A 26,135-nucleotide genomic window follows, 5' to 3' on the forward strand; every position below is an offset into this window, starting at 1 on the left:
TTGGCTAACTAGTGCTTGAAAGTTCAGAAAAATAAGTTACATCAACCTTGTGCAGAAGTACACCTTGAATGACCCCAAAGCCATTTTCACTTGCAACATCTACTGTTAAATTCTGGCTGAAATATCTTTGCTGAACAAGTTTTTTTATGGGTTATTGGAGAACATATGTTCCTGCTTCAGTCTTTCATTTTTTTTTTAAAGCAATTTATTGGGTTTTACAATAAAAATAAACATAATAAACAATATAACATTTATCTTAACATATTTTCACATTTTCTTTGGACTTCCTCACATCTCCCGCTCCCACTTTCATCGTTGTAACATTTTGTCAGCAATTTATCATCTTATTTAAATTCTTATATCCCTTCTATATTTCATAATCTTATAATTCTCAAAAGGAGCTAAATTTTCACAGTCTTACTTATTTTCTTAAAAACTTCTAAATTTAGTGGTGCTCAGTTATTTTAATCTAGCATCTTATTTAGCATTCACTCAAATTACAATACTTTTGTAAATAGTTCTTAAATTTCTTCCAGTCCTCCTCAATCCTCTCTTCTCCCAGGTCACGGATTCTGCCGGTCATTTCAGCCAGTTCCATGTAGTCTATCAGTTGTATCTGCCATTCTTCCAGTGTGGGTAAATCTTGAGTTTTCCAATGTTTGGCGAGAAGTATCCTTGCTGCTGTTGTTGCATACATAAAAAATGTCTGGTCCTTCTTTGCCACCCCTTGGCCGACAATACCCAAAAGGAAAGCCTCTGGTTTCTTAGTGAAGGTATATTTAAATACCTTTTTCAATTCATTATAAATCATTTCCCAGAACGCCTTCACTTTAGGGCAAGTCCACCAGAGGTGGAAGAACGTTCCCTCACACTCTCTACATTTCCAACACTTATTATCAGACAGGTGGTAAATTTTGGCAAGTTTGACTGGGGTCATATACCATCTATAAATCATTTTCATTACATTTTCTTTCAGAGCGTTACATGCAGTAAATTTCAATCCATTACTCCACAACCTCTCCCAGTCCTCAAACATTATATTATGCCCAATGTCCTGTGCCCACCTTATCATAGCCGATTTAACCGTTTCATCTTGTGTATTCCATTTCAACAGCAAGTTATACATCCTTGAGAGTACCTTAATCTTTGGTTCTAGCAATTCTGTTTCCAATTTCGACTTCTCCACCTGGAACCCTAGTTTCTTATCATTTTTAAAAACTTCTTTAATCTGAGCGTAATGTAACCAATCTCGCACTTTGTCTTTCATTTTCTCCAAACTCTGCAATTTCCAATTGTCTCCATCCTTTTCTAGTATTTCCCAATATTTTGGCCATTTAGCCTCCATATTGGGTCTTTTTCGGGCCTTGGCTTCCAAAGGTGAAAGCCACCTTGGTGTTTTATTTTCCAGCAAGTCTTTATATTTTGTCCAGACATTAAACAATGATTTTCTGACAATATGGTTCTTAAAGGCCTTATTTGCTTTAACCTTGTCATACCATAAATATGCATGCCATCCAAAGGCATTGTTAAACCCTTCCAAATCTAACACATCAGTGTCTTCAAGAAGTAGCCAGTCTTTTAGCCAGCAAAACGCTGCGGCTTCATAATACAACTTTAAGTCTGGCATGGCGAAGCCCCCTCTTTGTTTTGCATCGGTTAATATCTTAAACTTAATTCTGGGCTTTTTGCCCTGCCAGACAAACTTAGAAATGTCTCTCTGCCACTTCTGAAAGCACTCCGTTTTGTCCAAAACCTGAAGTGTTTGAAATAAAAACAACATCCTTGGCAATACATTCATCTTGATAGCAGCAATTCGGCCTAACAAAGAAAGTTTCAATTTTGACCAACTATCTAAGTCTCTCTTGATTTCTGTCCAGCATTTTTCATAATTGTCCTTAAATAGACTTAGATTTTTTACTGTTATGTTTACCCCTAGGTATTTTACTTTTTTAACCACATTAAGTTCCGTCTCATTCTGAAACCGTTCTGACTCTGTATCAGTCAAATTTTTCCCCAAAACCTTAGTTTTCTGTTTATTTAGTTTAAATCCAGCCACCCGACCAAAATCATTAATCAATTGTAATACTCTTTTCGTACTAGGCTCTGGCTTCTGCAAGGTCAAAACCAGGTCATCTGCGAAAGCTTTTAATTTATATTGTTTCTGACCGACCTGAATTCCTTCCACCAACCGATCCCCTCTAATCATGTTCAATAGCACTTCCAGAACCGAAATAAATAACAAAGGGGAAATAGGGCAACCTTGTCGTGTCCCTTTTTCAATTTTAAACTCTTCTGTAACCACATTATTAACTATCAGTTTAGCTTTCTGTTCTGAATATATCGCCTCAATCCCATTCTCAAAACCCCGTCCCACTCCCATCTCTTTTAAATTTCCCATCATAAATTTCCAGGAGATATTGTCAAAGGCCTTCTCCGCGTCTATAAAAATTAAAACTGCTTTTGTATTTATATCTGTTTGCAAAAGTTCCAAAATGTCAATAATGTTCCTTGTATTAGCAAACAGATGTCTACCTGGGAGAAAGCCGGCCTGGTCCTTGTGAATTACTTCATTTAAAACTTTTTTAAATCTATTTGCCAAAATGTCTGCAAATATTTTGTAATCCACATTTAAAAGAGAGATGGGACGGTAGTTCTTAAGTTGTGTCTTTTCAGCTTCCGACTTTGGTATTAATGTGATAAAGGCTTCCTTCCACGACTCCGGTGCCCTCTTCCCCTCCATAATTTCATTGCTGACCTCCATCAAAGGTTGTATCAAATAGTCTTTTAATGTCTTATAGTACTTGGAGGTCAGCCCATCTGGTCCTGGGGATTTGCCAAGTTGCATGTTCTGGATGGCTTGTTCGATCTCCTGTCGTGTTATTTTAGAATTCAGGATTGTCCTGTTTTCTTGTGACAATTTAGATAGTCCGTTTTTTGCCAAAAATTGTTTAATCTCAACATCGTCTTGCGGCCCTTGGGTGTATAATTTTTTGAAGTATCTCTGGAAACACTTTCTAATATCCACTGGATTCTGGATGTTTTTTCCGTCGACCTCTAAGTTTGTAACAGTATTTAATCTTTGTCTTCTCTTCAACTGCCAAGCTAGCAGTTTTCCACATTTATTCGCCGACTCAAACGTTTTTTGTTTCATTAATTTAACCTTCCATTCAATTTCCTGATTTATCAATTTAGAATATTGTGTTTGATAAAGTTTAATTTCTCTCAGAGTTGGCTGTGACTTCGGATTCACTCTTAATTTCTTCTCTAATTCTTTTATTTTATCCAAGATCTTATCTTTTTTCTCACTTTGTATTCTTTTCTTTACTGCATTCTGTTGTATCAAGAATCCCCTCATTACAGCTTTGCTTGCGTCCCAGATTATTCTTTTTTCCACCATATTATTCATATTTATCTCAAAGTAATCCTTCAAAACTTTTTGGGCCTTCTTGGTAATTTCCTGATCTCTAAACAAATTGTCATTCATCTTCCATCTAAAGGATCCAGTTGGTAATAGTGTCATATCCATCTTTACTGCATTATGGTCGGAACAGGTCTTTGGGCAGATTTCCACTTTTCTGACCTTAGGTGCCAGGCCTCTAGAAATCCATATTTGGTCGATTCTTGTCCAGGTCAGTTGGGCTTCAGAAAAGAATGTTCCCTCTCTTCCTAGTGGGTTCTTTGTCCTCCAGATGTCAATCAAATCCATATTGTCTGTCATTTCAAAAAAGGTTTTAGGTAGTCTGCCGTCTTTTGTGACATTTTGACTTTGTGACTTGTCCATGTTAGTTGATACGACCCCATTCATATCTCCCATCATTATGATGTTGTTGTAATCCAGATAATCCAGCATTGTGTCCTGCAGCTTCTTGTAAAATTCCGATTTCCCTTCGTTAAGTGCATAGATTCCTAATATCAACAATTTCTCTCCTTGATGTTGTATCTCAATTGCCAAAATTCTTCCATGTTCATCTTTAAATAAGAATTTAGGTGACAGGCTCTCTTTCGCATATATCACCACGCCTCTCTTCTTAACTTTGTCCGACGATATAAATTCCTGGCCCAATCTTTTATTTATTAACACTTTTCTGTGGAGCCTTGTCACATGTGTTTCCTGTAGGCAAATAATGTCCAATTGTTCTTTTTTTAATATATGAAATATTTTCTTCCTTTTTTCCGGAATGTTACAACCATTAATATTCCAGCTCAACAGTTGCAGAGACATCCTGAATTATCTGGTTATTTTTCAAGGGGTGGTATCTTGTTCTCAGGATCTTCAGGTTCCACAGGTGCTGGTGTTGGTACTGGCGTTGCCTCAGGCCCAGAAGGTAGTTCAATTCCTTTTTGAAGGTCCTCTCCGTATGTAGACAGAAATTTGTCTCTCTCTTCCAGTGTTCTTACTTTAACCTTTCTCCCTCTAAAGGTAAAAGATATTCCTTGGGGAAATTCCCACCTGAATGGAATTGCGTTGCTCCTTAGTAGTTTAGCAAGTTCAGAATAGGCGGCTCTAAGATCCAGCAGTTGTCTTGGGATATCTTTATAGATTTCAATTCTTCTATCCAAAACCTCCAGTGACTTTACGAAATGTAGGCCCAAAATCTTATCCCTTTCCTCCTTTGATCTCAATGTTATCAAACAATCTCTGGGCCTCTCCTTCTTTATGAATCTTCCAAGTCTGAAAGCTGACACGATTTTAAAGTCCTTTTCTTCCAAATTCCAGAACTTGGAGAATTCTTTGGTCAAAAACTCAGTTAGATGTCCTTCTTCTGCCTCTTGTAATGATCTAATCCTCAAGTTATTCTCACGATTTCGCAGTTCTATCATAGAAAGATAAATCTGATGTTCCCCAACTTGTTTAGTGAGTGGTCTTACCTCTTGCTCTAAATTTTCTAATTTTTGTCTGGTGTCCTCAGCCAATTTCCGATTTTCTGCTGAGGCCTCCGTTAACTGTCCAATTGCTTGTGCATTCTGTACCACTTGTGTAGTTAGTTTATTTAGACATTCTGTATTTTTGTCAATCTTTGCTGATTGCGCATCTACTTTCTTGTCCAAAGCTTCCAATTTTTCAAAAATTTTGTCTAGAACAGAAACAGATACTCCTGAGGCCATATCTTCCAATTGTAACTGCTCTGCTTCACCCTCTCCCTCTACTTCTGAGGGCAAAGTAGGTACAGATGATCTACGTGTCTGCGAGGCTGAGGTTAGAGTTGTTAAAGTTGTTTGTTTGGCTCTCCCTCTTTTTCTTGTGCCACTCATTCCAACGTTATCTGTCAGTCAAGGTCACACTGAGTTATTCCCATGGGAATGGAAAGGTCCAGAGCAAGCAAACAACAAGGGAATCGAAAGTAAAATGTGCATGTAAAGTCACTGTTTTAATCCAATCCTCTAGAGGGAGCTTAAAATGTCTTTCAGAGTCTAATTTAATGTCCAAGAACCTTCAAATACAAATGTTTAGCAGAGTTTATAAATGGTCACTTTGTTACAGACAGTGCTTATTTATCTCCAAAAAGAATGTTTCAAATTTAAAAGGTCTCAATACCCTCAGATTGTTGCAAGTTCCAATATACAGTATCCAAATCTGCAGTACTGACAGCTCCCTTAGTGCTCAGGCAGCTCCTGACTCTGGGTTTCACCTTCTAATTTGTAATCCAATAAAAGGAGGAAAGTCAAGTGCAAGTAATAATCCCAAATCTTTAGCTTAAAGTCTTTACTTTAAGATGCAAGTTCAATAGATGCTTAGATCTGTAAAGCTTAGAATCTCTTTCTTTCAGCCTCCACTCCTCCAGCTGATTGCTTTTTTCAAGTTCAATGGCTGCGGAAGACGGACTTCCTGTTTCCACGTCTCTCCGCTTTCAGCCAAGTTCAAGCCAATTTAGATTTTTCCTTTAAAGTCTCTAGTTTCAAATGATTCAGTCTTTTACTCACAAGTTAGTTGCTTTTCGTCCGAATCCGTAATTTAGCAGGAAAAGGGATCAGCGCTCACCGGCAGCAGCAGCGCGGCTTCGCTCCACAGGCTGTGAAGCAGCTCTCAGCGCCGCAACCCCCCTCCACGCTCCGGAGCCCCTTACGGGGTTCCTTTAGCGCTTGGAGGGTCGCTCAAGGCGCCCACCGAGCCTCAAGACCCCAGGCTCTTGCTGCCTGGGGTTTTCCAAAATGGGTCTCCGCTTCGCCGTAGCGGACGACCCGTTGCCTGCGGAGCCTCCTCTCCCATTCAGAAGAGGACCGCCATTGCCGTTCGCGCCGCCCCCGGAAGTCCCCTGCTTCAGTCTTTCAGAGGGGAAACTTAGTCAAAATCAAGCAAGCTGTCACCCATTTCTCAAAATTTGCTTGCCTGTACTGCAGGGTTATCATGTTCCTCCTTCAGCTGAAAATAGTAATTTAATGAATGACATCTATTTTGACAGGGCTGCTATATCACATACACTACCATATTTCACAATCTGGCAACGCAAAAAGTAGAGTATACACATTTAATAAATCATAATAGAGCTGCACACGGACAGCACAAACCTAGATTTATATATTCACGGATGCCAGGGAGGTGCAGGTCCTGCAAGTCCTATACACAGTGCATTGAACAACCCTACAGTAGGCACAGGCAAGAACTCTGGTTACCTAAATCATTTACTTTTAAGTTTGGTTTTACATAGCTATCACTGCTCTTTATGCTTTTTGTTTCCCCCCAACCTGATTTCTCCCAACAGCACCCCGACCTAGGTGTATGTCAGCCTGCGAGTATATTTCATACCTCTGATGAAATAAGCCTGCTCCACCCAGCTCTGCCCCTTTTCATGACGTATTTATGATGTATTGGGGCTACTTCAGGTTTGGGGCAATTGCGCATCTAACGCACCTAAACCGGGAGTTGCCTGTATAAACAGCTTCATGTAGCACTAAAATACACGTTCTGACCAGAAATTGACCAGTATCAGTTTCACATACTGTATAAACATTTTAAAGTAATACCCTCCCTTCCGCTCTACTCTGCCCAGGATAGTAAAATAACCTGTGAAAGAATTGTGTCTTTTTACGGTTGAAACATTGGTGTTTTATTCTTACCAAAAAATTAATGTATGTTCTAGAGATGTGTCAAGTTTTAAATTTGTATAGCTATAAAATGTGTTTTATAGACATACATCTAGGTTGCTTTTTTGCAGTTTTTGTTGATTGGTTTGATTTCCTTTTGGTTTTTCCACAAAAGCTTATGCTACAATAATTTTTGCTAGGCTTTAAGGTGCCACAAGACTCTGGGCAAGATCCAGCATCACGACAGTTGATACAACATCATTTCCCCTCTTCCCCTTATAAACAATGTTTATAATCTGGGCACTTTAATATTTAGGCAGAAGATCTGTCAGATGATGCCTATGCTTCGCGTCATGCAAACTACGAAGACAAAGAGAGAGCACGGTGGTCGCTGTGGCAACAGTGTCAATGGCCCAGAAGGAACAGGCAGGTTGATACCTATATAAGAGAAATGGTTTAGTCATGTTGGCCACATGATCTGGAAAGTTGTTTTTGGACAAATGCCGGCTCCCTCTGCCTGAAGCGAAATAAGTGCCGTGGTTCATAGTCACCTTTAACTGGACTTAACCGTCCAGGGGTCCTTTACCAAGAACTTGCAGCCTCATAGCCAGTTATCCTAAGAAACCAAACTTATGATATTTTTCTGGAACTATTATTGCTCAAATAGCGATATTAAAATTTCACTAAAATATACTGCATGTTTCACGCACAACTTTGAATAACTAAGGAAAGTGTTTATTAAATGCTGTTTAATGCCCTGTCCCAGTAAAGATTATAGAAAAGGATGTGGTAAGACAGCACCACAGGAGGGTCCTACACTTTGCTACTCTTAAATGCAAGATTTCTTATACAACTTTCCATTTATGCACATTCAAGGCATGCATGATTGTACACATCGCTGCAAACCCTGCAAAAATTGCCCCAAAAGAGTGCAAAAACGAAAATAATGCCTAGCAATCCTACAAGCCTTTGCAAGTGCAAATCCTTTGCACCAACCTCAGGCCTGTGGAAAGTTGGGAGTCTGAGCAAGGAGGTTTGGAGGGAGCGATTGTGGTGGAGTTTTGTTTTTTTAAAGGGCTTTTCAAGGGTTTCCGGAGGTTTAGAGGTGGTTTGCAGGCTTTTTCAGTGGTCTTCCCCATATATGTGATTTCACTTACCGTAAATGTATGGTGCCTTGGAATGTAACATCCACATAAATAGGGAATTGCTTGTATACATTCTGCATTCAATTTTTGGGTTTTCCTTTCAAAATATTAAGAAATTTTAATTCTACCCCCTTAAAATATGACAGCATCTTATTTTCCATTAGATGGTTTCTGTTTGGAAAAAAACTGGAGCTTTGTCTCATTAATAGAACATATAGCAGAAGTTCTGACGGACAAGATCCAGCACTGAAAGAAAAACAAGGCAACACTGACTTAATATCTGATTTTTCTGAAAACATTGCTGACGCTACTTCAGAAATCCACAGTTCTCTCTGCCTTAGGGAGTCACAGTCTTCAGAAAGAAACCAAAAAACAAAGGTAAAATATATATATTTAGTAATAGCTGGGTGTGTTGACTTGAGTCCCACTGACAGAAGGGACCAAAACCTGCTATCTATAAACCTTTTTGCTTTAAATTATTTAGCATTATATGTATTAAAAGTGTAAAACTAATATAAAGGTCCACATTGTGGTGGTGGGTTTGTTTTTTTATTAAAAATTTTTTTTAACAAAGCTAATATTTTTTGTTGACTATACTATACTGTTTTTAATTGTGCTATGTAGCAGTCACTAAGAATGTGAGCTAGAAAATCCCTGGTCATCCCTTACCTCAGTCCTGAACTCACTGTGGGGTGTAATACTACAAATCTAGCCCAGTGGGGCTTACTTCTGAGTAGATATGTATAGAATTACCCTGCATGACTGAAATCAAATGCACTTTCCTTTAAGTAAGTCCCATTAAACATAGTAAGCTTTGTTCTGAGAATTCAGGGATTGAATTGCAAAAGGCCTCAAGAGAGAGAGGCACTAGATCTTGGTTTCATAACCTTCATCAAGATAATGTCGTTCTGGGGAGGTAGCAGGCAGGAAGGTTGTTCGTACTACAGAGAGAATATGTGAAGAACATCAACGTTATTTTTTTGTTAATTACAAAGACTGTTCATAAAGTGGAGGATAAACAATGTTAAGAAAACACTACTGCTTATTTTCAGTTGAATTCACCTCTTCCTCTCTCTTTCATTCCTTTCAGTCTGTTCTTTGGGAACGTCGGTCTTTTCCACTAAAGGTTGAAGAAGCAGGTGCTTTACTATGCCAAGATCAGATAACAGATCAGCAAGAGAATTCAGATGCGGCCATCCCCAGTGACTTTGACTGTACCTCACATGCTGCCTTCAGTTTACCAAATAACCAGCCACAAAAGAAAAGCTCTCCCAATGAGCTGGAAGAGTACAACCAAGTTCACTTGGGAATTGGCAGCATGAAAAAACAGAGGTGACAGAAAGTAATGCGGTTATCAAGAAAGCTAACCAAAGTGAAAGAATGTGTAAGGTAAAAATATTTTAATGCTCCTAAAAGTGCTAACAGCTTTTGACTCACAGTATTTTAAATTACAACACAGATTCTGTCTTTTTTATAGTTTTGACAGGCAGGATAAAGAGCCCAAGGGATGTAAAGAGTGAATGCTCTTAAACTGCAACCACCTTTGCCTACACATCTGAAAGGAAGACCTATTTTAAATGTACGTATGGTTGCTGTGCAGCAGAATAAGGTTTTTCCCCCATAGCTATGCAACAGTTTCAAATGAACACAGAAAAAGCTACCCAAGAAGTTGTTTTTGTAAGTGGCAGGAGCTCACAAGTCTACTGTCCTCTTAAGGAATCTGGTTTGCCCAGTGATACATCAAGCACTGTACATGTGATGAATGGTTACTCAATTCTTACTATAGAAAGACAAAAATCTTTGTGGGAAGAAAAATCAATTGAAATAATTGATTTTCTGAATTTCACAATGGATATGTTTCATTTTTGAGTGCCAGGGAAGGACTAAGAATTAGAAATACTATACTTTAGCTACTTAGCATTTTTATTACAACTTATTTTAAACACTTTGCCTAGCCTACAAAAACTATTATATTACACCTGAGCAGATTTCTGAGTATCCATTTCATGTTTTGCATTAGCTAAAAAACTACAACATTTAATTAAATGTCAATATGTTACCTGCATCCTAAGTGTTGAAAAGCATCACATTCAGTGATGTTAATGCAATATGACTGTATGCTGCTGTGAAACCAAATAGCTCTTCTGTGAGGAACTGTTGAAGGTTTTAAGAAAAGCCCAATTGTTAAGCAAGCTTTTCTTCAATGCCATGTCCAATTGTAGTCCCCCCTCCCCACCCCGGACTGGAAGTACACTGGATATTGTAAAAATGTTCAGTTGCATTTCTACACTACAGACTGTTAAGATTGGAGCTTACTGCAAATTTGGTTTTTAACTTTTAAAAATACTTTTTGTCCAATGAATTAAATTTTTAATCTTATCTCTGACACAACTATTTTAAATGCAAGTTTTTAAAATTAAAAAATTATTTCTGTACACTACAGTGTGATGTTGATAGATTGAGGTGCTGAACAGAAAGATGAACCATGTACCCCTTTAGGAGCTCAGATTTTGTATGTAATATCACAAATCATGATTATGGCATGACATTGTTGGCTTGTCACCAGATATTTGTATAATGGATGATGAGCTGGCTAGTCTTTCCCTCTTCTATCTCTTCTGATTTTTTTCCAGGCCTGGGTAGCAGTTTGAGAGAAACTGCAGCGCCATGACTAAAGAGTGGCAGTTCTTACTTAGTTTGCCCTTCAAAACTTTTTAAGCAATATGATTCCTGCAAGATAATTGAAATAATGTATATAGACAGCACCCTAGAGAATAAATTAGCCAGCTTGTCTTTACTCTTACCACACACACACCCAGACCCAGCCTGATTAGAGTATCCTTAGAATCTGTATGCCATGTGTTTGAACCTGTCCTGCTGCTAGCCAACAGCAGAGTTGACTCTTCCTGAGCATAGCATCTGTCTCCCAAATCTTTTCTAATGCCTTATATGCAACACTGTCATGAAAATAGTGCACTTAGGAGCTGGCCAGAACTCTGTTCTTAAATGTGACCAAAATAGCACGAGTAGCAAAGGGTGTGTATTTAAATGAAATAAATTTATTTGGTTCACTCTTAAATCCAACTTCATTTTCTCCCTATAATAAATGGAGAGCTGATCTGCAACCACTCTTAACTCTTTACTGTACTGGTCAAGTTTCTCTGGCTATAATATTTTGAAAGACATACTACAGCTCTCAAAGAACTCTTCTTACAAATTAGTTTGTTGTGTGCGACTTCCATTTATCCAATTGGTCACAACTAAAATGGCTGTATATCTAGCACATTCTGTATTTATTGTAAAATACTGGATGCCATAACATAATTCACCTGTTTACCTTTGCATACAGCTACTGTACCTGTCCCCGAAAGTATTATTTTACACCCTCCCTTCAGTGTTTCAGATTTGTAGAGGATTAACTTGGGAGTCAGTAATTGGTGACCCTATCACCTTCTTAGAGATTCTTATATTGTAATATTTTTTCACAAAAGCACCTTCAGTTTAACAGGTGTTAGAGCAAGATTTTAGAGCAATACTGATTACTTTTTCATATGCTTGTATTCAGAAATCCCTGTATTTTGCAAGTTCTTGTTTTCCTATATAGATTTTTTTCAAGCAGACTTCCTGCTTCTGCATCTCCCCTTCCCTTCATTTTGTATCCTTAAATTTACAGAGCTTTAAGTGGGACGTGGGTGGCGCTGTGGGTTAAACCACAGAGCCTAGGACTTGCTGATCAGAAGGTCGGCGGTTCGAATCCCAGTGATGGGGTGAGCTCCCGTTGCCCAGTCCCAGCTCCTGCCAACCTGGCAGTTCGAAAGCATGTCGGAGTGCAAGCAGATAAATAGGTACCGCTCCGGCGGGAAAGTAAACGGCATTTCCGTGCACCAGAAGTGGCTTAGTCCTGCTGGCCACATGACCCGGAAGCTGTATGCTGGTTCCCCTGGCCAATAAAGCGAGATGAGCGCCGGAACCCCAGAGTCAGTCACGACTGGACCTAATGGTCAGGGGTCCCTTTACATTTACCTTACTAAGTGAACTGGACCAAAAACTAGTTATCAAGATCAGTTACTCTGGTTTATCAGTGTTTATTTTCAAAACATTTAAGTTGTTAAGGAATGAACAAATCTGTGTTGAATGTAGAACAAAATACATTTGTCTTAGATTGCAAGCTGACACATACAATCTTCAAGCAAGAGGCACCCTGATTTTGTAATGCATATTACAAAGTTTTCTGAAATCAAAGGATAGCACTGCACCAATATACTTCCAAGCTGCCAAGATGATATTCTCTGCAGCAGAGGAAAACCTGCAGTTTTCCTTTAGCAGCACCATAATTCCACAACATCCCACCTACACATATACAAGAAAGCAGCCCTCCCAAGTCGCAACCTGATTTCATCGGTCAAGGGAACGCTTTTGAGCAGCTTCACAACATACGTTCCTCAGGAGATTAATCACCGCTCTGGGATCATCACTCTTCATTATAGCACTCCCAGACACAATCATATTTGCTCCAGCCTGCAAAGAGGAAAAAGCCAGTTATATTTTAAAAGAAGAACTTACTGCATGTTTATATTCATGAGATGATGTAAAGGAAATACATTCTAGGGCTGTGCTCAAGACAAATTCGGCCTATTTGGAGGTAACCTTGGATTGCAACAAGTTGGACTGGATGGTTCAGAGTGAGCAATGGTTGTGGGGCACCAAGCAGGAAGCAAGCAGGGTGGGAAAAACTTCCTGCCTGGCTGAAGCTCCCCCCCCCCCCATCACAGCTGTAGAGCAGAGGGAGCAGTCCTGCAAGGGGCACCACCTCTGGTCTCAGGGAGGAAAAGGTCTTCTTCCCCCACCCCTCTCCTGGCTATATGTTCAATTAGGATTTGAAAATGCTAATGAAACAAGCCCTGCCCCATATTGGGGTGGTTCCTATGTCAACCTGATGCCCCCCATGGGTCACGGTGACAGGCTGTGAGCAGCCCTAGTACATTCCAATAAGAAATTAAAAGCAACTTGTCAGATCTGCCATTCTAACTTTATATTCTCCTTGCTGCTCATCAGTAGAGAAAGGGCATTCAGAATTTCTCAAAGGTGCAAGAATATTCAACTATTCTGTTTCTGAAAGCTGCTAGTCTTACCTCTGCACATTTATGAATGGTATCTGGCCCTACACCACCATCCACTTCAATATCCAAGGAAGGAAACTGTGTTCTCAGCCAATGAACCTAGTTCACAGAAATAACATTATTACCAAGTCACAGGAGCTGTAATCTCTGGTCTCCCTCCATGTGTGCAAAAACTAGGCATCAATCCTTAGAATAACAGCACTCTACTATGAAAACATTCTCCATAATCCTACTATATTCACAGCTGCTGTACTCAAAATAATAAATGTCCAAATCTACCTTTGGCATCATATCTTCCATGAACTTCTGTCCACCAAATCCAGGTTCCACAGTCATAACTAAGGCCATGTCTATCTGATTGGCCCATGGTGCTAAATATTCTACTGTAGTTCCTGGCTTGATAGCCAAACCAACCTATGGAAACACAATAGATTGTTATATATTAACTGAACCTACATCTTGGATTAGCAGTAAATCACTTTTACAAAAGAAAGCTATGACATGATTCCCACTAACTCAACAGTGAACATTTCCTCCTGGGCAAAGGAGATCAGTACCCAGTGTTGTCTTCATAAGTTCATTTTTCTGCCATATCTGCATATGAATAAAAGTTGTTTCTGTGCGCTGCTCTGGTTCGTCAGAAGCGGCTTAGTCATGCTGGCCACATGACCCGGAAGCTGTCTGAGGACAAACGCCGGCTCCCTCGGCCAATAAAGCGAGATGAGCGCCGCAACCCCAGAGTCGGTCACAACTGGACCTAATGGACCTAATGGTCCTACCTTTTAAGCTCTTCAAAACCTAATATAAGCATTGATTTTACATTTCCAGTGATTAAATAGTATCTTGCGATCTCTTTCCAAATATACAATGCCTCTTTCCAAATATATAATTCAGTTAAAATTGTGCCACCATTACCACACAAAGATGATGAGAGCAGTATAAAATTCTTGAACTGTATGGACATTTGAGGAGAAATGTGCTTGCTGTTTTCCAGGAGTATAGTTTAGATTATACTTGAGTGCACTCAACTCAAGTATAATCTAAATTAGATTGTCAAGACTGTCAAGAAACACAGGCAGTTGCCGAATTGCACATGCCCTTAAGAAATTAGCTGCAGTCTACTACCTAAGGCAGGAGTTCCTAAACTGCGTGTTGCATGAACTCTGAGCCTGCTACAAGAAAAACAGATAATTAAATGTTCTCACTAGCCCAAGTGTATAGCCATGGAAGAGACTTCACTCTGTCTATGTGTGGCTCACTGCTCTGCCAAGCCTCCTTCCAATCAGACTTGGCTGGGATCAGCTAGTTCTGCATCAGCTATGGAGCACTCAAGCACTCCCAATTAAAAAGTTGGAATTGGCTATCTTCTGGTGGTTGCCTGCAACATATATACATGAATGAATGGTCTCAGCTTTGTCTCCTTCCAAATTAGAAGAAATGCCCCAAACAATGCCTCAAAAAAGCAGAAGATGCATGCTCTGTTGAGGGCATTTTTTTTTTAAAAGGTGCTGCAAAAACAAAAAAACCAACCAAACACACTAAAAGGGGTTGGGTGTTTTTTGTTTACGAGTAAAGTATGCTTACAGCTGTAATTCAGACAAAGTGCTTCATCTTTCAGTGGTTTAAGGAAACGCTTACAAAGTAGCCCCAGAAGCTGTTAAACTGTTTAGCGCACCAAATTTCTCACCTTCATCCCATTTTCTCTTATGTCCTTAATGAGTGCCCCTGGATTGTTGGTAGCTTCTATGTGAAAGGTATATTGATTGGCACCTGCTACAGCCATAGGCTTCACCCACTGTTCTGGCTTAGCAACCATCATATGCATATCTAGAAAGAACCAAGTAGATCAGAAACATGAAAACAGCACATTTACTGAATCGCTACCTCAAGCATGCTCTCACAATTTACCGTATTTTTCGCTCCATAGGGCGCACCGGACCATAGGGCGCACCTAGTTTTGGGAGGCGGAAAACAAGAAAAACTTATTCTGAACCCCAGAAGCCAGAACAGCAAGAGGGATCTGGCTTCTGGGATACCATGTGGCTGTTCTGGCTTCTGGGATAACCGTGCCAAGCCTCTTCAGGGCAGTGGGATGAAGGCTCCCCCTGCCCGAAGAGGCTGCGCAGGGCTAAAGCAGAAGCCAGGACAGCCGCGTCGCTGAAGGGGCGCTGCGCCTTCTCTCTCTGCGCAGAGAGGGAGAAGGCGCAGCGCCCTTCAGCGAAGCTGGAGAAGGAACAGAAGGAGACCCTTCTGTTCCTCCTCCGGCTTCGCTGGAAAGGCGCGTCGCTGCGAAGCGGGAGAAGGAACAGGAGACCTTCACAGGAGAGGTGCTTCGCAGAGAGGGAGAAGGCGCAGCACCCTTCAGCGAAGCTGGAGAAGGAACAGAAGGAGTCCCTTCTGTTCCTCCTCCGGCTTCCAGGTCAGGCACCTCGCCGCGAAGCCTGCATTCGCTCCATAGGACGCACACACATTTCCCCTTCATTTTTGGAGGGGGAAAAGTGCGTCCTATAGAGCGAAAAATACGGTATACAGCAAAACACGTGCACTTAAACTGCACCCAAATCTTGTTGGAAGCCAGTGTATGGCTACCTAGAGAGATGCCTTACTTTCTATAACGTCTTGGAGTTGGAAGCAGCAGAAACCACCTATGGTCCCTCCTCTCAAAATGTAGGCTTTTCAGTGGCCAGCTCTCAATGATTTGTTTAAAAGTCCAACAATGCAGGGGCAAAGAACAAGCATTCTTTAGAGCATTTTGTGCAGGGTTCTGTTCCTGGCATGTCTGTGAAGTGTATATAAGCAGGCCCCACCAGATCCAAAACACGGTGATAGCGCATCAATTGGACGTGCCTAAAATGGTTGCTACCTGTATATGTAGGCTAAGAGCACTTTAAAAAATATTTATTTCTATTCCTTGTGTGTTGCAGAATATGACAGTGTGATGCCAGAGTGTTTAATGTTCTGGCTAAAAGAAATTACTAAAGTGCACTGATTCTACAAATCTCATCACATTTGTTGGCTGTTTTTGTTTCAAAATACCACAGAATCATTAGCAAGAAAATTATTATCAAATAGGTACCGCTCCGACGGGAAGGTAAACGGCGTTTCCGTGCGCTTCTCTGGTTCGCAAGAAGCGGCTTAGTCATGCTGGCCACATGACCCGGAAGCTGTACGCCGGCTCCCTCGGCCGGTAAAGCGAGATGAGGTGCAACCCCGGAGTCGGCCACGACTGGACCTAATGGTCGGGGGTCCCTTTACCTTTAATGTAACTCATGAGAGACATGTTAGCTGAAGCCTTCTAGTACATGATAAAGTGCCAATGCTGGCTGCTAAGAAGGTAAAATGAAACTCCAGTTTTGCTTCTGAGAATCTTGAGGCAGACATTCAAACATCTTTAAAAAACAAATAGCTTACCAAAGAAGGGCTGCTGACCCAGCTGCTTCCGAAGGCTCTCTACAACAGGGTGGCCAAAAGTGATGTTTGGTACAAAATGCCTACACAATTGGGGGGGAAATAAGAAAGATAATTTATTTTAAGGTTTTGAAAAAACCGTTCTATTTAGTTCTATACTACTATAAGTGTCAGTCAATTTTAGAATGGAAATTGCTTTCAGCTTTGATTTTATACTGCTATCGAGAAATCTTAAACGCCCCACAATTCAGTACAGGTGACTTGCAGCTTACATACATTTAACTTCATATCCCTCTTTCTTGAGGATTCTTGAGGGATTTATACAGACCGTCTAGAGAATTGCAGACTACATACACACCAACACACCTCTCAAACTTCAATAGGGCTTGCATATTTATCTGCACCCTGAAGCATGTTTATACAACCGTACACTGAATGAACAGATAAAAGTGAAGACAGAATGCATGACTCTTGCACTGCATTTTCAGACACAATCATGTTTTAAAATACTGTATGTTGTAGAATACTTGTTGTTTTGCTCCAGATGTATGCATGAAGAAATGCATTTGCTGAAACAGGTTCCTTGCCAATAAAACTTGCACAAATTTTGTTGTGGCTGCTAGAGGAAACCACATTGTAGGTGTACATTCTGAAGTACAGTGGTGCCCCGCAAGACGAATGCCTCGCAAGACGGAAAACCCGCTAGACGAAAGGGTTTTCCGTTTTTGAGTTGCTTCGCAGGACGAATTTCCCTATGGGCTTGCTTCGCAAGACGAAAATGTCTTGCGAGTCTTGAGATTTTTTTTTTCACTTTTCCCCCCTTTATCTAAGCCGCTAAGCCTTTAATAGCCTTTTAGCAGCTAAGCCGATAAGCCTTTAATAGCCGCTAAACCGCTAATAGCGCTAATCCGTTAAGCCGCTAATAGGGTTGCTTCACAAGACGAAACGGAACGGATTAATTTCGTCTTGCGAGGCACCACTGTAGTAGTTTCTTTAAAAGCAACAAGAGACGAACAAGCACAGTGCCTGCAAACTGTCAACCAAGCCGTAACAGAAAATACAATCTTTTCCCTCACTCCAATATAGTTATACCAAGCTTTACTCAGTAAAGTACTGTGGACTGTATTATGGGTAATGAAATTTGCCTTTTACCGGAATGGCAATTCAAAACATTGCTGAAGTGCAAAAGACAACTGATGTGCATTTGCCGAGAATAGCATTTCTAGTCACAGGATGCCACTCTACCTATGAGATGCCGAGTTATGCCATTCCAATAAAGTGTATTGGATAGTAAGAAAATGTATTATGCCCTCATGCTGTATTCCATTTTAGTTCTACAGCTAGCATATAGCTACTAACTAAAAGCACATTTAAAGATTTTGTATACTTAATATATAATTTTAAAGAAAAAAGCTACACAAGTCACCACTTTTTTTACACTTAACTAATATAACCAAGAATGTTCCTAGTCCTGCAAGGAAGACGGGAAGGAGCAAATATGTATGTGGTGCTTCCACATAACAATTTATTTATTTGGTGCATGCATGCAGATTTTATGCAGCATTCACACAACATTTTCATCAAAATGCTATCCTATATGATTTTTCCATTTAATGTGGATTAACTATTTCCACAGAAAATCAAAGAACTTTATTAAAAGCTCTATGGAAACAGCAAATTGAAATTAATCAGGGATTAATGTAAAATTAGGGACGCGGGTGGCGCTGTGAGTTAAACCACAGAGCCTAGGACTTGCAGATCAGAAGGTCGCGGTTCGAATCCCCACGATGGGGTGAGCTCCTGTAGTTCGGTCCCTGCTCCTGCCAACCTAGCAGTTCGAAAGCACGTCAAAGTGCAAGTAGATAAATAGGTACCGCTCCAGCGGGAAGGTAAACGGCGTTTCCATGCGCTGCTCTGGTTTGCCAAAAGCGGCTTAGTCATGCTGGCCACATGACCTGGAAGCTGTACTCCGGCTCCCACGGCGAGATGAGCGCCAAAACCCCTAATGGTCCTAATGGTCAGGGGTCCCTTTACCTTTTTAGATAGATCCAAATAATCAGATTAATGGATTGGGTCAGACCTGGTAGATTAATATATAGGTTGGTTGATTATTAAAAAAATGATTAGCTGATTATATTAAATCGGTTGATTCTATTAAATACCAGATAAACAAAATCAGATTAGATGGATTGGATTAGATTAGATTGGAAAAAAAAGTAAAAAAATAGTCCAGTAGCACTTTAGAGACCATCTAAGTTGTTCTGGGTATAAGCTTTCGTATCTCAAGTGTGCATGCACACAAACGTTTATGCCCAGAACAACTTAGTTGGTCTCTAAGGTGCTACTGGACTATTTTTTAATTTTTAATTTCGACTGCATCAGACCAACCAATACGGCTACCTACCTGAATCTGGATTAGATTGAATGGAGTAGATTATGAGGCAGATTGACTATATTAGATTTGCTAGACTGGAATGCGCATACTCTCTTAATAGGTACTGTATGTCTTAAGCAGCCTAAGAAAAAATTAAATCTACAGGACTGTCGCGGGGGGGGGGGGGCGCCAGGCATTTTAACCGGAAGCGCGGGCTGCGCGCCCCCCGCCGTGTTCCCCCTCTCTGGTTTCCGATCCCCCTTTCGTCTCCGCGCCCCCTCCGGGGCGGCCTCCCCTTCGCGGTCCGCGGCGCAGTTACCCGTCCATTACATCCAGGTGCAGGTAGTCGGCTCCGCAATCCACCATCCGGCCGCACTCGGCGCCCAGGGCCGCCAGGTCGCTGTTGAGGATGGAGGGGCCGACGCGGCAGCCGGACGCCATGGCGGAGGGACGAGAGAGCTTCGTCGCGAGGCTTCCGCCCGCCCTCCCGGCCTGGCCGGAAACGAAAGGGCCGGGCGGAAGCGCGCGCCTGATGGGAAATGTAGTCCGCGAGCCCCGCCTCGGCTTCTGGGCGAGCGTCGCTTGCGGCGCGCCAGTCTCGGAAACCTCCCCGGAAGCCACGCCTCTACTATTCTTTCCCCCGCTCATCTTTCCCTCAGCTCCGCAGACGGGGTGGAACTACGCATCCCACAAGGCCCCGCGCGCGCCACGTGCCTGCGGATGGATAACCGCTAATAGGACGAAATGTTTCTTAAGAAGGACAATCAATCGATCAATCCACCTCGGGGGCGGGGCTGGTTGCCGGTGCTCCGAGTTGGCCTCTGAGGAGCTGCGCGCGTCGAAGCCAGCCGACCAGCCACTCAGCTCCCGTCTTTCAGTCACCTCATGGTGGGCGGAATTCTATTGGCTGGCTTGGAGGGGGAGGGCAACCAGCCAATCGCATGCAAGCGCGCAATCGTTCCCTTCCAATCGAAAGGCCTCCGTTTGGTAGGTGGGGTCCTAATTAGCTGTGGCGGAAGGTAGCGCTGCCTGAAGCGCCGCGTTTGGGCAATAGCGCTCCCTCCAGGTGTGCGGAGCAGCCTATCTGGGCTCAGGGGGCTTTACCTACTATTATTTGTTAATTTTGTAATGCAGCTGTGATAAGAATTTTAAAGTCTTCGATATATAATAAATGTTCCTAAGTTCCCAACCAAGCACGTACAGGAAGACCGACCTGGAACCATTTTGATTCCCAAACTGAGCAAATATTTTCTCTGCAAGGTCAAAGGAAAATGGAAAAGCCTCCCCATTGTCTTTTCCTTCACAAATCCTGAATTAAGGGTATGTCTGTCTATGTTTTAATAGGGCGAGCCTGTGACCTGGCCCAGGAACTAAGTATTTATCATTACAAAAGACTGGCCAGGCTCACCAGGGTATCAAGTCAAGTGAGCATTAACAGGTAACTTGTCAGACAGGTGGTGCTGCGCTGGCTAGCCAGATGCAGCTTGTCACGCTGGCCACGTGACCCAGAAGTGTCTGCGGACAGCACTGGCTCCCGGCCTCTAGAGTGAGATGAGCGCACAACCCTAGAGTCTGGCAAGACTGGCCCGTACGGGCAGGGGTACCTTTTTGTCAGACAGGAGATAACGCACTCACCTTTCTGTTGTAGACCGCCTCTTCTGTGATGTAGGTGTGTGGCCTTGGGTTACACCTGTGATAGGAATTTTGAGGTTGTTTTGGGTTCCAGCTACATAGAAAGAAGAATCTTGGATTGAGCTTATTTCAAGTCGTGTTCTTTGGTGTTAATGCACATTGACCCAGAAATCGCAAAGTGTGTGGAATGAGACCAAAATAACACACCATCTTTTCGCTTCCATATGCGTAGAAAGATGACGAATACGCGTTGATTGGGCTTATTTCAATTCGCATGGTGTTTTTTGGGTGTGCACCAGAATCACCCCCAACCACAGCAAAAAGGTGTTTTGGGTTCCATCTACATAAAAAGAAGATAATTAAGCTCTGATTGGGCTTATTTCAAATTGGTGTTTTTGGGGTTAGAATGCACATTCACCCAAAAATCGTAAAGTGACATGCTTATTAGCAGCCGAAATCAAGCATAGGTGTTTTGGTTCCATCTCAATAGAAAAAGGACGAATAAACTTGCTTGCTCTTTTGGTGTTCATTCACCCACCAATAGCAAAGCGAAGTGTAATAAGCCTAAACAAAGCCAAACAGCTTGTTTTGGGTTGCAGCAACATAGAAAGAAGAATCTTGGATTTTGCTTATTTCGTGTTCTTTGGTGTTAATGCACTTTGACCCAGAAATCGAAAAATGCGTGGAATGAGACCAAAATAACACAACACCGTCTTTTCGCTTCCATACACGTAGAAAGACAACGAATAAGCTTTGATTGGGCTTATTTCAATTCTCATGGTGTTTTTTGGGTGTGCACCAGAATCACCCCCAACCACAGCAAAAAGGTGTTTTGGGTTCCATCTACATAAAAAGAAGATAATTAAGCTCTGATTGGGCTTATTTCAAATTGGTGTTTTTGGGGTTAGAATGCACATTCACCCAAAAATCGTAGAGTGACATGTTTATTAGCAGCCCAAATCAAGCATAGGTGTTTTGGTTCCATCTGAATAGAAAACGGACGAATAAGCTTGGATTGCTCTGTCGGTGTTCATTCACACACAAATAGCAAAGCGATGTGTAATAAGCCTAAACAAAGCCAAACAGGTTGTTTTGGGTTCCAGCTACATAGAAAGAAGAATCTTGGCTTTCGCTTATTTCAAGTCGTGTACTTTGGTGTTAATGCATATTGACCCAGAAATCGCAAAGTGTGTGGAATGAGACCAAAATAACACAACTCCGTCTTTTCACTTCCATATGCGTAGAAATACGACGAATACGCGTTGATTGGGCTTATTTCAATTCGCATGGTGTTTTTTGGGTGTGCACCAGAATCACCCCCAACCACAGCGAAAAGGTGTTTTGGGTTCCATCTACATAAAAAGAAGATAATTAAGCTCTGATTGGGCTTATTTCAAATTGGTGTTTTTGGGGTTAGAATGCACATTCACCCAAAAATCGTAAAGTGAAATGGTAATTAGCAGCCCAAATCAAGCATAGGTGTTTTGGTTCCATCTCAATAGAAAAAGGACGAATAAGCTTGCTTGCTCTTTTGGTGTTCATTCACCCACAAATAGCAAAGCGAAGTGTAATAAGCCTAAACAAAGCCAAACAGCTTGTTTTGGGTTGCAGCAACATAGAAAGAAGAATCTTGGATTTTGCTTATTTCGTGTTCTTTGGTGTTAATGCATATTGACCCAGAAATCGCAAAATGTTTGGAATGAGACCAAAATAACACAACACCGTCTTTTCGCTTCCATATGCGTAGAAATACGACGAATAAGCTTTGATTGGGCTTATTTCAATTCGCATGAAGTTTTTTGGGTGTGCACCAGAATCAGCCCCAACCAAAGCAAAAAGGTGTTTTGGGTTCCATCTACACAAAAAGAAGATAATTAAGCTCTGATTGGGCTTATTTCAAATTGGTGTTTTTGGGGTTAGAATGCACATTCACCCAAAAATCGTAAAGTGACATGCTTATGAGCAGCCGAAATCAAGCATAGGTATTTTTGTTACATCTCAATAAAAAGAGGACGAATAAGCTTGTATTGCTCTTTGGTTGTTCACCCACAAATAGCAAAGCGAAGTGTAATAAGCCTAAAGAAAGCCAAACAGCTTGTTTTGGGTTGCAGCAACATAGAAAGAAAAATCTTGGATTTTGCTTATTTCGTGTTCTTTGGTGTTAATGCACATTGACCCAGCAATCGCAAATTGTGTGTAATGAGACCAAAATAACACAACACCGTCTTTTCGCTTCCATATACGTAGAAATACGACGAATACGCGTTGATTGGGCTTATTTCAATTCTCATGGTGTTTTTTGGGTGTGCACCAGAATCACCCCCAACCACAGCGAAAAGGTGTTTTGGGTTCCATCTACATAAAAAGAAGATAATTAAGCTCTGATTCGGCTTATTTCAAATTGGTGTTTTTGGGGTTAGAATGCACATTCACCCAAAAATCGTAAAGTGACATGCTTATTAGCAGCCGAAATCAAGCATAGGTGTTTTGGTTCCATCTGAATAGAAAAAGGACGAATAAGCTTGGATTGCTCTGTCGGTGTTCATTCACACACAAATAGCAAAGCGATGTGTAATAAGCCTAAACAAAGTCAAACAGCTTGTTTTGGGTTCCAGCTACATAGAAAGAAGAATCTTGGCTTTCGCTTATTTCAAGTCGTGTACTTTGGTGTTAATGCACATTGACCCAGAAATCGAAAAATGCGTGAAATGAGACCAAAATAACACAACACCGTCTTTTCGCTTCCATACACGTAGAAAGACAACGAATAAGCTTTGATTGGGCTTATTTCAATTCTCATGGTGTTTTTTGGGTGTGCACCAGAATCACCCCCAACCAAAGCAAAAAGGTGTTTTGGGTTCCATCTACACAAAAAGAAGATAATTAAGCTCTGATTGGGCTTATTTCAAATTGGTGTTTTTGGCGTTAGTATGCACATTCACCCAAAAATCGTAAAGTGACATGCTTATGAGCAGCCGAAATCAAGCATAGGTGTTTTTGTTACATCTCAATAAAAAGAGGACGAATAAGCTTGTATTGCTCTTTGGTTGTTCATTCACCCACAAATAGCAAAGCGAAGTGTAATAAGCCTAAACAAAGCCAAACAGCTTGTTTTGGGTTGCAGCAACATACAAAGAAGAATCTTGGATTTTGCTTATTTCGTGTTCTTTGGTGTTAATGCACATTGACCCAGCAATTGCAACGTGTGTGTAATGAGACCAAAATAACACAACACCGTCTTTTCGCTTCCATATACGTAGAAATACGACGAATAAGCTTTGATTGGGCTTATTTCAATTCGCATGATGTTTTTTGGGTGTGCACCAGAATCACCCCCAACCACAGCAAAAAGGTATTTTGGGTTCCATCTACATAAAAAGAAGATAATTAAGCTCTGATTGGGCTTATTTCAAATTGGTGTTTTTGGGGTTAGAATGCACATATACCCAAAAATCGTAGTGACATGTTTATTAGCAGCCGAAATCAAGCATAGCTGTTTTGATTCCATCTCAATAGAAAGAGGACGAATAAACTTGGATTGCTCTTTGGGTGTTCATTCACCCACAAATAGCAAAGCGAAGTGTAATAAGCCTAAACAAAGCCAAACAGCTTGTTTTGGGTTGCAGCAACATAGAAAGAAGAATCTTGGATTTTGCTTATTTCGTGTTCTTTGGTGTTAATGCACATTGACCCAGAAATCGAAAAATGCGTGAAATGAGACCAAAATAACACAACACCGTCTTTTCGCTTCCATACACGTAGAAAGACAACGAATAAGCTTTGATTGGGCTTATTTCAATTCTCATGGTGTTTTTTGGGTGTGCACCAGAATCACCCCCAACCAAAGCAAAAAGGTGTTTTGGGTTCCATCTACACAAAAAGAAGATAATTAAGCTCTGATTGGGCTTATTTCAAATTGGTGTTTTTGGCGTTAGTATGCACGTTCACCCAAAAATCGTAAAGTGACATGCTTATGAGCAGCCGAAATCAAGCATAGGTGTTTTTGTTACATCTCAATAAAAAGAGGACAAATAAGCTTGTATTGCTCTTTGGTTGTTCATTCACCCACAAATAGCAAAGCGAAGTGTAATAAGCCTAAACAAAGCCAAACAGCTTGTTTTGGGTTGCAGCAACATACAAAGAAGAATCTTGGATTTTGCTTATTTCGTGTTCTTTGGTGTTAATGCACATTGACCCAGCAATTGCAACGTGTGTGTAATGAGACCAAAATAACACAACACCGTCTTTTCGCTTCCATATACGTAGAAATACGACGAATAAGCTTTGATTGGGCTTATTTCAATTCGCATGATGTTTTTTGGGTGTGCACCAGAATCACCCCCAACCACAGCAAAAAGGTATTTTGGGTTCCATCTACATAAAAAGAAGATAATTAAGCTCTGATTGGGCTTATTTCAAATTGGTGTTTTTGGGGTTAGAATGCACATATACCCAAAAATCGTAGTGACATGTTTATTAGCAGCCGAAATCAAGCATAGGTGTTTTGATTCCATCTCAATAGAAAGAGGACGAATAAACTTGGATTGCTCTTTGGGTGTTCATTCACCCACAAATAGCAAAGCGATGTGTAATAAGCCTAAACAAAGCCAAACAGGTTGTTTTGGGTTCCAGCTACATAGAAAGAAGAATCTTGTATTGGGCTTATTTCAAGTCGTGTTCTTTGGTGTTACTGCACATTGACCCAGAAATCGCAACGTGTGTATAATGAGACCAAAATAACACAACACCATCTTTTCGCTTTCATATGCGTAGAAAGACGACGATTAAGCTTTGATTGGGCTTATTTCAATTCGCTTGCTATTTTTTGGGTGTGCACCAGAATAACCCCAAACAAAACCAAAAAGTTCTTTTGGGTTCCATCTACATAAAAAGAAGATAATTAAACTCTGATTGGGCTTATTTCAAATTGGTGTTTTTGGGGTTAGAATGCACATCACCCAAAAATCGTAAATTGACATGTTTATTAGCAGCCCAAATCAAGCATAGGTGTTTTTGCTACATCTCAATAAAAAGAGGACGAATAAGCTCGGATTGCTGTTTCGGTGTTCATTCACTCACCAATAGCAACGCGAAGTGTAATAAGCCTAAAGAAAGCCAAACAGGTTGTTTTGGGTTCCAGCTACATAGAAAGAAGAATGTTGGATTGCGCTTATTTCAAGTTTTGGTTTTTGGTGTTAATGCACATTGACCCAGAAATCGCAAAATGTGTGGAATGAGACCAAAATAACACAACACCGTCTTTTCGCTTTCATATGCGTAGAAAGACGACGAATAAGCTTTGATTGGGCTTATTTCAATTCGCATGATGTTTTTTGGGTGTGCACCAGAATCACCCCCAACCACAGCAAAAAGGTGTTTTGGGTTCCATCTACATAAAAAGAAGATAATTAAGCTCTGATTGGGCTTATTTCA

The 26,135-nt window shown here is 40.9% G+C and overlaps 2 protein-coding genes across 6 annotated transcripts in view; one reads left to right on the plus strand and one right to left on the minus strand.

Moving 5' to 3' along the window:
• The window catches only part of KANSL1L (KAT8 regulatory NSL complex subunit 1 like), a 47,795-nt gene extending 36,502 nt beyond the window's left edge, over positions 1–11,293 (plus strand). The window contains exons 14-17 of the mRNA XM_081016266.1: positions 7,340–7,449; positions 8,333–8,546; positions 9,259–9,557; positions 9,646–11,293. Of these exons, the coding sequence (XP_080872392.1) occupies positions 7,340–7,449; positions 8,333–8,546; positions 9,259–9,504 (570 nt within the window). The 3' untranslated portion in view covers positions 9,505–9,557; positions 9,646–11,293. The remainder of the gene's footprint in view (positions 1–7,339; positions 7,450–8,332; positions 8,547–9,258; positions 9,558–9,645) is intronic.
• A 944-nt stretch (positions 11,294–12,237) lies between these two features.
• RPE (ribulose-5-phosphate-3-epimerase) lies at positions 12,238–19,740 on the minus strand. Of its 5 annotated transcripts, none has more exons than XM_081019157.1 (6): positions 19,390–19,733; positions 16,700–16,779; positions 14,976–15,115; positions 13,568–13,702; positions 13,301–13,387; positions 12,238–12,686 (listed from the first exon to the last, which is right to left on the minus strand). In XM_081019157.1, exons 1-6 carry the CDS (start codon positions 19,716–19,718, stop codon positions 12,564–12,566), a joined length of 894 nt encoding a protein of 297 aa, XP_080875283.1. In that variant the 5' UTR covers positions 19,719–19,733; the 3' UTR covers positions 12,238–12,563. The 5 variants fall into 5 exon arrangements, with proteins under 5 accessions (XP_080875283.1, XP_080875285.1, XP_080875287.1 ...); XM_081019159.1 differs by having other exon boundaries at positions 19,401–19,533; XM_081019161.1 differs by lacking the exon at positions 19,390–19,733 and adding an exon at positions 19,101–19,261.
• Between the last annotated feature and the right edge of the window lie 6,395 nt (positions 19,741–26,135).

The sequence above is a fragment of the Podarcis pityusensis genome, assembly GCF_964106645.2.
Source record: "Podarcis pityusensis genome assembly, chromosome: 1".
Classification (NCBI taxonomy): domain Eukaryota; kingdom Metazoa; phylum Chordata; class Lepidosauria; order Squamata; family Lacertidae; genus Podarcis; species Podarcis pityusensis.

What these genes read in the sequence shown, in the direction of transcription:
- RPE (XM_081019157.1), bottom strand. Translation starts at nt 19,718, where the DNA reads ATGAGCGGGGGAAAGAATAGTAGAGGCGTGGCTTCCGGGGAGGTTTCC. An exon ending in GGGTCAGCAGCCCTTCTTTG is followed by an intron (nt 15,116 to 16,699) that starts GTAAGCTATTTG and finishes GGTTCTTTCTAG; the next exon opens with ATATGCATATGATGGTTGCT. An exon ending in TAAGAGAAAATGGGATGAAG is followed by an intron (nt 13,703 to 14,975) that starts GTGAGAAATTTG and finishes GTGTTTCCATAG; the next exon opens with GTTGGTTTGGCTATCAAGCC.